The sequence below is a fragment of the Geotrypetes seraphini genome, chromosome 3, assembly GCF_902459505.1.
Source record: "Geotrypetes seraphini chromosome 3, aGeoSer1.1, whole genome shotgun sequence".
NCBI classification, from domain to species: Eukaryota; Metazoa; Chordata; class Amphibia; order Gymnophiona; family Dermophiidae; genus Geotrypetes; species Geotrypetes seraphini.
Window position 1 is genome coordinate 215,536,915 of NC_047086.1, and position 17,372 is coordinate 215,554,286.

The following is a 17,372-nucleotide window of genomic DNA, read 5'->3' on the forward strand; positions in this document are numbered from 1 at the left end:
GGAGGATAGAAGGATATGGCTAACAGGGTAAGGTTATCGGGGGAATCTATGTTTATGTGTTTTATTAAATTATTATTAGGTGGGTGGGTAGAGGTAGGGGAGAAATCGGTTGGTTATGTATATTTGAAAGTTAAATGTGCTTATATTGATTTATTATATATGATATATTTAATGTATTGCACTATTGAAGATTGTAAAATCAATAAAGATTAAAAAAAAAAAAGAATGGGGGCTCAGTAACTAGATTCTCTTCACGGCAAAGAGACAATGGAAGTGTGTTATCAAATAGTGACACTATAAAGTAAACCACAGAGGTCAATGGAAAAAACTCAAGCGACACACCACAAAAAATTATAAATGGCTTTTTTGTGGTGTGACATAAAATAAGTATTACTCCACCACAGAAAAATATTCAGAAAAACCCACTATACCAGAGATTATCAAGATAGGTTCCTATCAAAAACAGAGAAAAGACCTCAGTTCTTTCCAGGGATACTTGTCACCTGGAAAACTCTATGTTAGCTATAAAGCTACCATAGAAAAAAACATCCTTGGTCTACAAAAACTCCGTATAATAATTAACAATTCATTGCTTTAACAACACTTTTGTAGAAAAACTTCATATCAGAAATAGGAATCCAACACTTATCTTTGGATGTGGTAAAAATCTTAGCAGTTCATTGAAGCGGTAGATCATTTTTTTCAATAATTTCCCCTGATGCAGCAGTAAACGCGAAACAGGGCCTCTCGGGAATTCTATAGTTTTCTCTCCCGTGCAGCACTGGGAGAGTAAAATTGTGAACTGCTAAGATTTTTACCACGTCCAGAGGACAGAATACATTCAAAGATGTGTTGGTTTCCTATTTTTGATATGAAGTTTTTCTACAAAAGTGTTGTTAAAGCAATGAATTGTTAATTATTATACGGAGTTTTTGTAGACCAAGGATGTTTTTTCCTATGGTAGCTTTATAGCTAACATAGAGTTTTCCAGGTGACAAGTATTCCTGGAAAAAACTGAGGTCTTTTCTCCGTTTTTGATAGGAACCTATCTTAATAATCTCTGGTACAGTGGGTTTTTCTGAATATTTTTCTGTGGTGGAGTGATTTATTCAGCTTGTATTTATTTTTTTTTGTCATAAAATAAGTATTACAATTTGCTTTCATTTTATTCTTGTTTCAAATGTTTTCATTATCCTAATACTACATCTGTTGTTTTGGAAAGGTTTTAACAAATCTTTTCCACTGGAACTGGAAGAAGTAAAGGGAAACCCTTTGGATGGTATTTCCAAATGTAAAGCTGCAGTAACTAATTCTTACAGCAAAATTTAACCTGGCTGCCGTAAGAGCCTTGCTAATGGGAAGATTTAAAATAAATACCAGAATCTGCCCCTTCACTCCTTGCACAAACAAGATGTAGACTCAAGCTTGAGAAAATGGCCAGCACACCTCAATCTGTTTATCAGAACTGCAGGACTTCAGCAGGTTCCAAGGTAGATGAAGATGTAGGGCCCAGACATGTCCTCTTTTTCAAGGACTGTTTGGGTTCTCGGATGGTGTTTTAAAAATGGGGAAGTCTGTCCAGGTTTAGCCAGCTCTCCCGATTCCCCCATCTACCTCCTCCCTGGGCCCAGCTGCTGTACTTTAATCTTTGGGCAGCTGGCAGCAGCAACAAGGTAAGCCTGCTACCTCTGGTCTGCCCCGGAACCCGCCTCCCTGCAGCAACTTCCTGTTCCCGCATAGGCAGGACTTACAGAGAGGCAGCAGGCTTACCTCATTGCTGCCCGAAGATTAAATTATTGCAGTTGGGCCCTGGGAAGAGGTAGGTGGGGGAGTCGGGAGCTAGAGAGGTTGTGAGGGGAAGCAACAATGGAGGAGGAAGGGGAGGGCTCTGGAGAAACAGCATGGAGGAGGGAGGGAGGGAGAAATAGCAAGAAAGGAGGGGGGCTGGAGAAACAGCATGGATGGAGGGCTGGAGAAGTTTTATGGAAAGGAGATAGTGCTGGAGAAAAGAGCATGGAGTAGGTTAGTGCTGGATGGGAGGAGAAAGACAGGCGAGGATGTTGGAAGGACAGAAAATGGCAACCAAGAGGAGGTTGGGGGTTGGAGGGAGAGAGAGAGAGAGACATCCATGGGGATGGAGGGTTGGAGGGAGAAAGAGTAGCACTAAAATGATACATAGGATGGGAAGGGGAAACAAGGAAATGGGTGGAGGGTGGAGTGTGGGTGGGACTGTGGGTGTAATCATATGTCCTCTTCTTTGTCTTTATATGGTAAACCTATGAAGATGGGAGTTTACAAAGAATCAAAACTAAAACAAGTGGGACCCAGTTCTTGCTATCCAAGAAGAGGACAGTCCTATATTTAATTTGGCAACTTTTTGGTTCCACAGCCACCAAGTGATCTAGATTCTAGGTCAGACCTGGGTTTAGAAAGGATATTTGTGAATGTGAACTCTGTAGTCCCCCTCCTTCCTGCTTGGAATCAGTACTAGGAATGTCATAATCTATCAGAAATAGGTTGGTGGATGGGGGGTGGGAAATTAAAGATTACAGTTACTAGTTTGCAAATCTGTGACATCAGGGTGGGGGTCAGTGCCTTCCCATGGCAATTTTCCAGCCATCTTCACCTTTCTCTCTTCTCCCTCCTTCTAGTCCAGTTGTCTCCATCTCTTTCCTCACTTCCCATCCCAGTCCAGAACGTGTGCCTGCCCTCTGTTACCTCTTCTGGTCCAGTTCCTAATTTCCCTCCTTCCCTGGTCCCCCAAACCTCCCTTTGCTGCTCCTGGCTCCTTCCCTTTGGTGTCAGCATTAAAGTACAGTGATGCAATGCAGAGCCTCCAATCAAGATGTTGTGTGTCTCTGCTGGGTCCTGCCCCATCTGACGTACATTTCCTGTTACCAGAGGAGCAGGACCTGGCAAAGACACTGCATGCCTGAGCAGAAGCACTCCTGTACTTTGTAATGAAAGTGCTGGGAGCCAAAATGGGAGATTTCAGGGGAGGGGCTGATGCCAGAGGAGGTGGCAAGAAAAGGAGCTGCTGGACTACATGAGGGGAGGTGGGTGGGACAATGGCAGACCACCCATACGACACCTCTGTCCCCATTACTAAAATCGGGAACAGATGGTTGCCAAACCAGGAGTTGGGGTAGGGGTCTGAAATCAGGCATAATTCCTGAAAATCAGACATCTGGTAACCCTAGGGAGGGGGCCCAGGATTAGTCAAAAGTCAGAACTTGGAGTATAATTCTATAAAGGAAAGTAACTGCTTACCTTCCATTATAAAATTATAGTGTAACCGAGCATGTTTTAGGCATTACACTGGCCATACAGCTGGTATACATGCTTGTATCTAAATTGCTAAAAAAAACCCCAAAATCTCCACTTCACATAAATTATACTACTTGTGTGTAACGCTACACCCAACCCACATTCCATCCAGACTCCACCCACTATGCACCATTGTATTTAGGCACCATATTAAAGAACAGCACATAGCCAAAATGTTGGCATATGCACACACATACATGCATATATGCCAGTATTCTGATCAGTAAATGCATTTTTGGCACCTATATGTTGGCACCCTCCTTATATAATTACTCCTGATGACCTATGTTCTATCATCGGTACCAGACTTCTGGGAAAACCTGGACATGTCCTCTATTTAGAGGACTGTCTGGGTGCCGGAGGGAATTCCAAAACCCAGCAGTCTGTCAGGGTTTTGGAAGTCCCCCGAGCTCGGAGACGCATCTGGAGGCCCTTTGCGCATGCGCAGACGTTGACGCGATGATGGCATAGGCGCATCACGCACATGTCATCATGTTGACGTCCGCGCATGTGCAGAGGCCCTTCCAGACCTCGGGGAAAGAGACAGGAGGTTTGGCTGGAGGTGGAACAGGGCAGATCTGGAGGCGGAATGGAGCGGAGCTGGGGGGGGGGGCGGATTGGGGCAGGGGCAGGTGTCCTCATTTTTTTTAAAGAGGAAATCTGGCAACCCTAATCATCGGGAACTGGATTACTTGGCAGCTCTGCAGTATCTCAGTTCTGAATTTTACAAATGTGTTCCAAAAGAAAAAGTTATATTATATTGAAAAGAAGTATCTGAGTCAATATTTACAGCATTTTAACCAGACAGAAATGGCTTCTGGCTGGTATATCGTTTGTTCGGGGCTATCCGGTCATTTTCAGCAGCCCTTAATCATTATGTGCCTATTTTAAAACGGTTTCTATTGGAGCATTCTGGGGGCAGAGTCAGCACTTGGCTGGTTAAGTGCCAATATTGACCACGGTTTGGTCAGAGTTGTTTTCAGCTTGTAGCACCCAACCTGCAGGGTGGAATCTTTGCTCTTACATTCAATATCAAGAGATAAGAGCTGAAAACCCCCTCAGGACTGCTTCAAAGTATCTGATGGACTGAGTTCACAGAAGCATGTGGGGGCTTAGCAACTTGGACTGTGCAATTGTGAGTGTGCATTCAGTTCATATGGGTGCCAAAATATTTAAAGATTCACCCAAGGTGATGTTGTGGATCACCCTTAATACCTTGTAACTAAAGTGTACCAATCAATTTTTCATGGCCCTCAGAGATGCCACCCAGGGATCAACACGATCATATCCCTCGGCTTTACACACCCAATCGTCATCGGGTCAATATCTAATGTGAAAGTGATGTATAGATTTTAACGTTTCTTTTTTTCTTTTTCTTATTTTCTTGTGTATAATAAACTCTTATTACTAATTTTAAAACAATAAATATGACTATGAGTTTAAGGTAGATACTTAGCTTCACCGGGATGGTAAGTAGCAGTTGGTAAGGGACACATAAGCCAACATGTTTCACCCCTATGATCGTGTTGATCCCTGGGTGGCATCTCTGAGGGCCATGAAAAATTGATTGGTACACTTTAGTTACAAGGTATTAAGGGTGATCCACAACATCACCTTGGGTGAATAATTAACAGCACCTTGTAAGAAAATATTGTTTAAGCCTATTGTCCTAAAATATTTAAAGAGGCACAAATCACTTACACACACATAATATACCTATGAATAAGCGGGCGTACAATTGATTTGCATGTGAAAAAAGTTCCTGCATGCATTCAATGAGCTCACAAAAAACAATAACAAAAACTACACAAAAATCTCAAAAACTGATTCTAAACTGAAGACTAGGCAAACTCTATTTTATTTTTGGGCTGTGCACATCCCTACCAGCTACTGTATAATTCTAGTGGCATGTTGGAGCATGTTCTCTGACCTCATGTAGGGTGAGTTGCTTTCCTTCCCTTCTCTTGGAATCAAAGCGGCCATAAATGATGCTGTATTTACGGATTTCCTCCTCCTTCCGTCTGTCCTGCTCCGCCATCTCAAAGATGTGGCCCACAGATTTGGCTAGCTTTTTGTTCAGTTTCAACAGTGACCTGGTCTCTGCTGGCTCACTCTGTGGGAAGCTCTTCATCAGCCGGTCCACACTTTCTGAGATGGTTTGCACCATGTCCACTTCCAGCTTTTCTGGAATTTCTGCTGCTGGGGGGAACAAGCATGTTCCTTCATCCTCAGGCAGAAAGCCATCTGGCTCTGGTGTGTTCCTGCCCTGCCACAGCCGGGCATCCTGCAGCATTTGTAGAGGAGAAACCTTCTCCCCATGATCAGATGGGCTTCTAGGGCTGAAACCTCCAGCTCTAAAACCCTTACTTAGGTTATCTGTGGGGTTTCCATGCCCATTACTGATGGACTTCCTGCCTCCTGTTTCTGAGATCTTAAACAAAGGTATGCTGCTAACTGGGATGGACGCCACTGGCTGATTGAAGAGAGCTGGATTGGTGGCCCATTCTCTGAGGGCTTTTTGTAGCCGTCGGACATGAAGAGGTTTAGTAGCCATGCCGACCAAGGACATAATTTCCAGGAACTCTTCCTCGCCAGCCTCACATAACTGCTGGACGTCATCTCCACCCTGCTGGATGAAGGTCTCATAATAGGATAGCAAGTTAGCTCGCTGGAGCACACGATAGAGCTGCAGCTCTCCAAGGGTCCTGGGCAGAGACATAGTGGCCAGGTCAGTGCTGGACCTAGAGTAAAAGAGAAAAAAAATCCCTTCAACATCAAAAGTGAGACTTGAGCAACTGCACCCAATACCGTAAGTCCTGTGTGTGTTTACTCCATCACTATTGCATCTCAGTCTGCTAGTGAGAAATTGCATAGTTACATTTGAGCAGCATAGCAAATGATAATATGCTAATTGATCACTGGGAAAAAAAAGGCAGAGAAAGCAATCAACATTTACACACTATAAGGAAAATTATCTATTAAAATAATAAATAATATTGAGGCTAATAATACATATACATAAAGTAACTGAGAAACTATTCACTAGAATACAAGTGTGACAGAGTAATTGTGACCTCATGGGAATTCACTCAGTTTTTAAGTTGATCTTCTTTAATGTACAGAATATACAGAGTATCTAGTTCTTAGCCAGGAATCATGCTGAGCTAGTTTCACCAAAAGAGCAAAGAGCTATGGACCTGATAAGAAAGGGGATTTCTGGAGGCTCTTTCTGAAGACAGCAGTGGAGCAGCCCTAGGGAGTATATTCAGGGCAAGGAGGACCTTGGGAATGAACTCGGGGCAGAAAAAAAAGACCATGGAGGGCACAATTGGTGCCTGAGTTTGAAAAGCAGAATAGCCCTTGGGAAGGAAAGCCTCTAGGGTCCAGTTGGGGCTTGAGGTCCTTGGCAGAGCAGCCCTTGGGAGCCAGTACAGGGCAAGGCCTTCAGAACACCGTCAGTGTCCAAAGTCCAGCGGCAGAGAGGATCCTGGAAGCGCAGTCAATGCTCAGAGTCCTGGTGGAGGCTTCTAGTAGCACAATTGGCACTCAGAGCCCAGAAGAGGCAGAGGCTCCTGAGAGTGCAATCAGCACCCAGAACTCAGCAGCAGAAAATGGCCAAAGCCAGACTGACTGATTCAGCCCCGTTGGATGTCGATCCAAATGGCCATGGCTGCTGGACAAGGGGAAAGACTTGCAGAAGGAGTAAGGGGAGCATAGATCAGTGTTCTTCAACCGCCGGTCTATGGACCAGTGCCGATCCACAGAAATTTCATGCCGGTCCACAGGGCCGGCATGTGCATCAGGCCCAAAACTGTGTTCTTCAACTGCCGGTCCGCGGTGCGATCGATGCGTTGTTAATAAGATTATATTGTGTGTATATATGAAAAATGAATGGAAAAAATAGTGTTGCAATTAGGACTATGGGGGCAGGGTATGGGGTGGAGATTGGGTAGAGATGGGCAGGGTCTGGCCCAAGACTTAGCCCAGTGTTCTTCAACCGCCAGTCTGCGTTACGATGCCGGTCCACAAAATAATTATTTTATTTCTGCCGGTCCATAGGTGTAAAAAGGTTGAAGAACACTGGCATAGATGATACTGCCACTCCAATGAAAAGACTTATAAAGGACCAGGGATAGGTGTTTAAAGCTGCCCCATTGATAAGGAGACTAACTGGGTTTAAGAATACTATTTAAAGGTTTAGTAGTTTGCTTATTGAGCACCATTCACCCAAAGGACTTAATATGTTGATTATCAAATACTTTTCATTAGCAAATGCATAAAGGCATTTGCTAATGAAAAGTATTTGATAATCAACATATTAAGTCCTTTGGGTGAATGGTGCTCAATAAGCAAACTACTAAACCTTTAAATAGTATTCTTAAACCCAGTTAGTCTCCTTATCAATATAGTCTCCTTATCAATATATTTATAACTCATATAGCATGAGTTATAAATAGTTCAATAAACAGCAGTCTCCTTGAATTTCCAGGGGGGAAAGGAGGGAAATCTTACTTGCTAACACTTTTCTTCCCCAGGTAGGGATACCAGGCATCAATTGAGTCTGCACAAAGGGAGGCTCCAGTCAGGTTGAACCTGACCCAGGGTTGCCCACAAAGAGGTGTTATACTTATACCATGTCCTCTTGTTTTAATGTATTTATTTATTAAATTTTCTCTACTATTCTCCCAAGGGAGATCAGAACAGTTTACATGAATTTATTCAGGTACTTGAGCATTTTTCCCTGTCTGTTCTGGCAGGCTCACAATCTATCTAATGTACCTGGGGTAAAGGGGGGATTAAGTGACTTGCCCACGGTCACAAGGAGCAGTGTGAGTCTGAACCCACAACCTCAATGTGTTGAGGTTGTAGCTTTAACCACTGCACCACACAGCACTTCCTTCCTAATGGAAAAGGCTTGTTTCTTATGCTTTGCTAATACCTTTCAAGAGTGGTACCTCGGTTTACGAGTGCACCAGTTTGCGAGTGTTTTGCAAGACGAGCAAAACATTCGCAAACTTGGTGCCTCGTAAACCAAGTTTGCCTCGCTGTACGAGCGCCCCCCCCTGTGATCCGGCATCCCCCCGCTCGCATTGCCCCCCCCCTCCACCGCGATCCTACTTCCCCCCCCTCCGAGCAGTCAATGACCCTTCCTTTACCCGACTTGGCACCAGTGCCGGTGCCCGAAGATCCTCCCTCTTCTGGCGCGGCCTGGGCGGTGCATCGGAGATCCTCCTTCTTCTGGTCTGGACTGGCTTTGAGCATTTGCGCATGCTCAAAGCCAGTCCAGCCCAGCCCAGCCCAGAAGAAGGAGGATCTCCGATGCACCACCCAGCCCAGACCGCGCCAGAAGAGGGAGGATCTTCGGGCACCGGCACTGGTGCCAAGTCGGGTAAAGGAAGGGTCATTGACTGCTCGGGGGGGGAAGTAGGATCGCGGTGGAGGGGGGGCAATGCGAGTGGGGGGAGGATGCCAGTTCGCAGGGGGGGAAGCCGGATCGCGGGGAGGGGTTTGGAACAGCGTCGGATTCCTCAAGGGGGGGGAGAATGGAGCAGCGCCGGTAGCCTTGGGGGGGGAGGGGGGAGAAGGAGGTGGAACCAATCAAAGCAGTTTCCCTTACTTCCTATGGGGAAACTTGCTTTGATATATGAGTGTTTTGGTTTAAGAGCATGCTTCTGGAACGAATTATGCTCTTAAACCAAGGTACCACTGTATTTGAATGTGTAGGTCATATTCTCCCTTTTTTCCTATTGCACCAGTCTCCAGTGAGCCTTAGCAGATCCGAGTTTTCAGAATATCCGCAATAAATATGCAAAACATATCTGCATAGAAAAAAAGCAGCGCATGCAAATCTCTCTCATTTATATTCATTGTAGATATCCTGAAAGCCTGACTGGCTGGGGGTCTTTGAAGACAGGTTTGGGATCCTCTGTTCTACAGTAGGGATCCTCAAATACAGTCCTTGAGGTCCACAGTCCAGCCTGGTTTTCAGGATTTCTACAAGAATACGTATGAAAGACATTGCCATCTACTGCTTTCATTTTATACATACATATTCAATATGGAAATCCTGAAAACCAGGCTGGGATGTGGACCTCAAGGACTCCCGCACTACAGTATATATATTGTTAGGTGCTTCAGTCTCATTATATAGGACCTATGGTGCTGACCCTCCACCTCCACTCGGCTCTGGACACAATGCTCATATCATTAATGATCTGTACAATGTAAGAGCCTCCTTTTTTCAGGTGGTTATACATTTCCCTAAGCATATTAGCAATGCTCTGGCTCTTTCCTCTGCCTTATCTCATTGTTTTTGAGATCTTGAACTTTTCAGATCTGATCATCTCAGGGCAAACTTGACAGCCATTTAGGTCTGCAGCTTCTGTATGGAAAGAGCAGTTACCATCGAAACAAAATGATAGGTCCTGACAACCATCCAAACTCAAGAGAACAATCAGTACATAGTTTTACCCATAAGAAGGAAGGACGATTTTTAACTAAATCATTGACCCATTTGCTCTCATTGTACATATATAGATACATTAAAAACAAAGCTTTTTTTTTTTTTTTGTATGTTCTTGTTGTAATACTTCCTTGATAATTCTTTTGTAATCCGCCTTGAACTGCAAGGTAATGGCGGAATAGAAATCCCTAATGTAATGTAATATAAAGCTTAACATTTAAAATTATGATGCTTGGTTATCAGAGTTGATCCAGTCCTGTGTTTACCCCCAGTACGTGCTGGGACTTGTAGTCTTGCTGTTCTAAAGAACTGCAATGGGAGAAATCAGAATTATATGTCTCTGCATTTAAACCTTGTTCTGTGAATCTGAATCCAGTAGGCAGCCTTAGGAGAACACAAAAATACAAACTGGGATGTTCAAACAAACTTCCAAACATTCATTTTATCAAATTCTATACTCAGAATGTTATAAAATTACTCATTTTATTTGTTTAATTATTTATTTTCTTAAAAAAAAACTTCTATACTTTCATTTTATATCTAAAACCTTTAAATAACTACAAAAAAGAGTAACTATAAAGTGCAAAGTGTAATCATGTGCAAAACAGGACTAAGCTACGGCTGCATTTCATTGATATAGTTCACATAATTCGTCAATTGGTCTTCAGAATTCATCAAAGTATGAAGTTCATAAATTCATTCCAAAAAATCAATGCACACTTATCTCTGTGCTGGGCCAATCGGAATCCTTTTCTTCTTCTATTATCACAATCCAATAGCTTAACCCAAACCGTGTTCAAAGTGTCCAAAGTCCATGAGTTAAAAATGTATTATACAGTATTCACGACGTTGAGCCAATTCTTTGATCCACTCTCATTAACCAACGTTAGCCTCCAACTCCAGCTGAGTTTCAGGGAGGTTTACAACATGATTTATATGTGTATTTATAACCAAAAACTGAGAAAATGATGGTTGCTTGGATTTATTGTAGTAAATGAATAAGCAAAGTGTAATTAAGAAAATTTATGAATGTTGTCATTGTTATAGTAATGGACTTTCATGTATCAAGCAATGGATTGGTTTAGGATCCAGGTTTATTCAAATGATTCAAACTTTAGTTCCCCTTCTGCCAGATTATATATTAATGATACTTTTTCAGAGCGTTTTTGTCTCCAGAAGGGAGTTAGACAAGGATGTTCCTTATCTCCTTTGCTTTTTTTTTTTTTTTATCAATAAATGTTTATTGAAAAGTTTTGAGAATATACAAACATACCATGAATATCATGGACAACATAACATACAGCCATCAAACAGAGAGCACCACAATAAATGTACAAATCACAGAAGTACCCCCACCTATACAGTCAAGCCCCTGATACCCAGCAACAACCATAACTCCACAAATCCCTCCCCCCCACCCCCAAGCTTCACCTCCAGCAAAGAGGGCCCCCAGTTGGTTCTTCAGGAGAGCCCCCTCAGTCCTCAACCCCCCCCCCCCCCACAGAAAAAAGCTCAAGACAAAGATGTAATTTTATCAAGGATTCGTGTCCAAGTCCGGGTATAAGTATAATAATAACCGTGACGCTTTGCAATAGACAGTTCCATATTACAAATAAACTGGAGTTTAACAGTCCATTCCAATTGGGTGGGCGCCTGCCCCTGTTTCCAACGAGCAGCTATCAAACATTTAGCCGCCGCCAGGCCCCAACGTCGGATCTTAGTTTGCCATGAATATAAACATACATTGTAAAGGCCTAGCAAGCACCCCTGCGGAGAAAAAGGCAATAATATTTGTAACAATTGTGATAAACACCCCACCACCTGCCGCCAGAAAGGCTGTATGACGGGACAGGCCCACCAGATATGCAAAAATGTCCCCAAGTCCATCCCACATCTCCAACACAAGGCTGAAACACCTGGATACATACGGTGAAGACGTTCCGGTGTATAGTACCACCTCATCACCACTTTGTAAGCGTTTTCCTTAATGAGAGCACACGAGGTGGCCTTGCCAACCTCAGTGGTGATCAGAGCCCACTCCTGAACAGAAAATGTACAGCTTAAATCCAACTCCCAAGCTCGCTGATAAAGAGATGGAAAGGAATAGGAGCCTCGAATATATTGGTAAAGAACAGAGATAGGCTTAGGAAGGCTCTTAAGAGTGAACCACATGTGAGCAAAGGGATCATTAGACTGAAAAGATCCCCGATCCCACTTCCGAGAATGAAAAAAATGACGTATTTGAGAATAGGCTAGAAAGTCTCCCTTGGGCAAGGCAGCACTAAGCCGGAAGGTTTCAAAAGACATCAGGACCCCTTTTTGAAGCACATCCCGAAAAGTATGCAACCCTAAATGTGCCCACCGCACAAATGTAGAACTCTCCCTTCCAACAGGGAACAGAGGCTCCTCCCGCACCGCCCCCAAAATCGACGGAACCACCCCCCCACCCCAACGGCGACGGGTATCACACCACACTTTCAAAAGATGTGCCAAAAATGGGTTCCCCGGAACTACGAACCTCCCAGTATCAATGGAGGATGACCAAAGTAAATATTTCAAACGGGGGCGCCCCACAAAATGTTGTTCCAGTCGGACCGCTAACTTATACTCTGCAATCTCCCAATCCAATAATAGACGCAATTGAGCTGCTCGAAAATACCAAAATAAATTCGGTACCGCCCGCCCCCCACTAGCCCTGTCCGCCCACAGCGCTGCCCTAGAGATACGAGAAGGCCTCCCCTGCCAAATAAAGCGAAAAAACAGAGTATGCAACTGTTTCAAAACTAGAGTAGGGACCGAAATCGGCAATGTTTGGAAAAGAAAAAGCAAGCGGGGCAAAACATTCATTTTAAGAACTGCTATGCGACCCCACCATGACAACCAAAACCCATTCCAGCGTTGAATATCAGTCCTAATCTGTTGAATAAGCCGCGCATAGTTAACAGTAAACAATTGGGATAAGTCCGCAGGTAACCGAATCCCCAAATAACGAATAACCCCAGGCGCCCAGCGGAAAGGAAACCGAACAGCCAAACGACGTTGGTCTTCTTCCCCCAATGTAACACTCAGCATTTCAGATTTATCCATATTCACCGTAAATCCCGAAACCCTCCCATATTCCATAAAAAGGGCAACAAGAATCGGCAAGGAAACCTCCGGGTCCCGAACATACAATAACACATCGTCGGCAAACAGTGCTAGTCGATGTTCAAGATCTCCCACCTTCACCCCCAGTAAATCCCCATGCTCCCGTATACGAATGGCTAATGGTTCCATAGAGAGAGCAAACAACAAGGGAGATAAAGGACAGCCCTGTCGAGTGCCTCTCCCAATGGAAAAAAATTCGCTATAAATCCCATTACAACGCACAGTAGCCTTAGGATCCCTATAAAAGGCTTGCACCCAAGCCAAAAAGAAAGAGCCCAGCCCCATCCGATGCATCACCTGCCATAAAAATTCCCACGCCACTTGATCGAAAGCCTTTTCCGCATCAATCGCCAAAAAGGCAACTTTTGCAGAAGTCCGCTGCGCAGCCCACAAAAGATGCAACGTTCGTCTAATATTGTCACAGACCTGCCTCTTTTGAACAAAACCAGATTGATCCAAATGTACCAGAGAGGGTAGTACCTTTCCCAGACGAAGAGCCAAAACTTTCGCTAGAATTTTTGCATCAGTATTTAATAACGAAATCGGTCTATACGACCCGCACCCAATAGGATCTCTGCCCGGCTTGAGCAAGACCGAAATCCCTGCCTCCCCCATGGACTTGGGCAAGGGGGAACCTCCCCGTACCCCATTCGCTACGCGGACCAATAATGGAGCCAAGATTTCACGAAAAAGTTTATAAAATTGATTAGTATACCCATCTAGCCCAGGCGATTTGCCCAACTTCAAATTAGCAATGACTCCCAGAACTTCCCCTAATCCAATAGGCTCATTAAGCACATCCCTCTCCGTGTCCGAAAGCTGCGGTAGCCGCAACTCAGAAAGGTACCCCTCAATGGCCGCGGAATTATGCCCCCCCGATGGCTGATACAATTCTGAGTAAAAATCCTGGAACACAGCACTAATAGCCGAATCAGTACAATGCACAGTGCCCGCAGTATCCCTAATCTTTGTAATATTCGATCTCGCCTGCTTCAGCTTAATAAGTCGAGCTAAGCGAGATCCAGGTGTGTTATTATACTCATAAACAGTGTGGCGTAGGCGCTGCCGCAAGAACTCGTATTCCTCCATCTGCAGTAAGGAGAGTTCCGCACGAACCTTAACAAGATGGTCATACACCAAGGGGTCCTGATGTCTCTGATGCAACTTCGTCAATCGCTCCAGCTGTTCATGAAGCGCTAAAGAACGCTGCGCCCGCAAACGCTTTCGGCGAGCACCCCATTTAATAAAGACGCCCCGTACTACCACCTTCAGTGCATCCCACAGAATCGCATCAGTGACCGTATCGTTATCATTATGTTGAAGGTACTGAGCCACTGTCGTACCCACCTCTCGAACTACAGCCGGATCTTTTAATAAAGACTCATTAAGTCGCCAAAAACGACGTCCCACCCCCTCCCAATAACCCGCGCAAGCTACCCACACTGGCGCGTGGTCAGAAATTTGGATAGTTCCAATCTCGGCCTGTCGTATCCCGCCCCAAGAGTTACGATGAACCCAAACCCCATCAATGCGTGCATACGATCTATGTGCATGAGAGTAGTGAGTGTACGAGCGCTGCGCAGGATGAGACAACCTCCAACTGTCTACCAAGCCCAAAGAAGAAAACAAAGATAGAAGAGCTTTTCTAGCAGCCCTAGTCGGAGACCGAGTCCCTCCCACAGAGTGATCCAGATGAACATCTGGGGTAACATTAAAATCTCCACCCAGATAAACAGAGCCTTTCACAAAACCCACCAATTCAGTTCTAAGGGACCCAAAATATGTTGCTTGACCCGTGTTGGGACCATACAGATTTATAATAGTGATGGGACGGCCTTGTAAGGTAGCCATTAGAGCCAAGCATCTCCCTGCCCCATCCCGAAAGACTTGATGAACCACTAGACCCAGTCCCTTTCTAACCAAGATGGCTACCCCTCCCACCCTCTTCCCCGGCGCCGCCCCCTGGTGTGTCCAGATTTGATCAAAATATGGAGATTGTAGGACTGCTACATCTCGAGGCCTTAAATGTGTTTCTTGAAGTAGACAAACATCCCATCGCAAGCGTGTCAACTCTTTTAATACAATACTGCGCTTACCCGGACTATTAAGTCCATTAACATTCCACGAACCTAAAATGAAAAGCTTATCACCCTCCTTCCCTGTCCCTCTTCCCCCCCTAACCCCCCCAGAACCCACCCCCCTCCCCCCACCCCTCCGCTGATCTGAATCCCGTGCCTCAGGATTCGCCAGCGTGTAGAAAGTGCGATCCTCCCCCAAAGGCAAACATCACTCATCTATAAAGTCAATGAAACTTCCAACAAATGAATTCCCCCACTGTCACTATATTCCACTCCCCCCTCTCCATCCTGCACTCATCATCCAAGCACTCCCCCAACCCCTCACACCCCATACTTGCCAACACCGAACCCCCCGGATCCCAGACCCCAACACCCAGAAAACCATACAACTTCACACGTACACCATGAGAACAGTACATAATAAGAAACCACCAACCCCCATTCAAAGAGAGCAGTGTCAAACCAATGTCTCTAATTCTCCCAGCCAATTCCAAGGGCCTGCACTCAACCGGCCCAGGCCAAGCCCCGCAACGAGGCGGAACAAAATGGTTTTACCATCGTCCAAACATGTTCAGGTCTGGGATTTCGCAGATTTCTTGCCAGAACGCAATGCTGTACTCCAAGGCTCGCTTTGCGCAGAAGTGGATGCTACTGCCGGAGGTCTGTCCCCTTCCATTGGAGACCCGCAGCCCAGAGCTCTCATCTCCGCCCAAGCTTCCGACACTGTGGTAACTCGGCGAGATGTGCCGTTAATGGTCATCCATATGCCAAAGGGGAATAGCCACCGATATTTATGGCCCCCAGTGCGCAGCGCTTGTGTGACATCTTTAAACGCTCTGCGCTTCTGCAAAGTAGACCACGCCAAATCTTGGAAAACCCCCACTGCCAGATCTTTCCATCGGAGAGCTGCTTGTCTGCGGCCTGCTAATAAAATACGTTCCTTCAGTGTAAACTCTCCAAAGCAGGCTATTATATCTCGTGTGCCCTGGGCCCTGGGAGCCCCCAAGCTGCGGTGGGCCCGCACCAGAACGATAGACTCAGGAACTTCAGCTCCATCCGCCCTCAGTAGATGTGCACAAAAGGCTCTCACCACCTCTTTACTGTCCCGAAAAGCTTCCGTTTCAGGGATGCCTTTGAAACGCAGGTTGCATCTCCGAGAGCGGTTCTCCAAGTCTTCAACCTGTGCCTGCAGTTCCCGGAGTTCAGTCGATAGGCGACCCGTAACATCAGAGGTAGTGGATACAGTGGTAGTTAAAGCAGCCACGTTGTCTTCAGAAGCTGAAACCCGAGCTCCCAGCTCACTGACCTCCGTACGGAGCTCTGCAATCGCCGCCCGCACATCTCCCCTCACTCCAATTATTTCAGCCTTGAGCTCTGTAAACCAGGCAGCCATGGACTTTTTCGGTGCCTCTCCAGCCTCCCCCCGCTGGTCAGAGATGCCTTCATCTTCCGACTCGGACTGAGTCGTCGGCCCGGCCGCCATCTTTTTTTTTTCTCCCGTGCCACTCACCACCTCCGGGCCCGATTTTTCCGGCGGATCGCCGAAAAATTTAAATTTGTCCAGGCGTTTTCGGGTCGCCATCAGCAGAGGAACCCCGGCAGCCGAAAATAGTGTCGAAGAAACAACGCCGTGGAAGCGCCACTCGCGATGTCTTGCAAAAGCCCGACGGAGCTTCTGCCTCACGCTGCCATTCAGCGAGGTGACGTCACTCTCTCTCTCCTTTGCTTTTTTATATTGTTCTGGAACCCTTGTTGTTAGCTATACACCAGGCAGAGGAGATACAGGAGATTCCTTATGCAGGTCGGGAATATAAGATCTCTGCTTATGCAGATGATATTTTGCTTCATTTGAAGAATCCTGAATCTACCATCCCGCATTTACTAGAATTGATTGATCGATTTGGTACATTTTCAGGTTACAAAATGAATTGGAGCAAATCGGAGGTTCTTCCATTAAATGTGCATTGTGTAAAAGGATTATTTGATCCATTCCCGTTCCTTTGGAAGGAAGAGGGTATAAAATATTTGGGTATCATGATCCAAAGAATAGTGGAAGATACGATGACAGTAAATGATAAGTCTTTATTGCTGAAAGTCAAAGAAATGTGTGAGCATTGGAACCCATTAAATCTTTCTTGGTGGGGGAGAGGCCAAACCCTTAAAATGATGATTTTACCTCTAGTTTGTTACCAAATGAGTATGTTGTCAGTTTATTTTCAAGGATTCTTTTATAAAAAGTTGAATGGGATTCTTACAAAATTTATTTGGGTGGGTAAATCTGCTAGAATAGTCTTAGTATCTCTGCAAAAACCACAATTGGCCGGGGGGGGGGGGGGGTTTACATTTTCCAAATTTCT

General features: G+C 45.1%; 1 protein-coding gene across 1 annotated transcript in view; it reads right to left on the minus strand.

Annotated features, from left to right (window-relative positions):
• NAB2 (NGFI-A binding protein 2) overlaps nucleotides 1-17,372 on the minus strand; it is a 54,564-nt gene that overhangs the window by 22,818 nt on the left and 14,374 nt on the right. Inside the window, exon 2 of the mRNA XM_033938911.1 lies at nucleotides 5,258-6,068. Coding sequence (XP_033794802.1) covers nucleotides 5,258-6,068 — 811 coding nt within the window. The remainder of the gene's footprint in view (nucleotides 1-5,257; nucleotides 6,069-17,372) is intronic.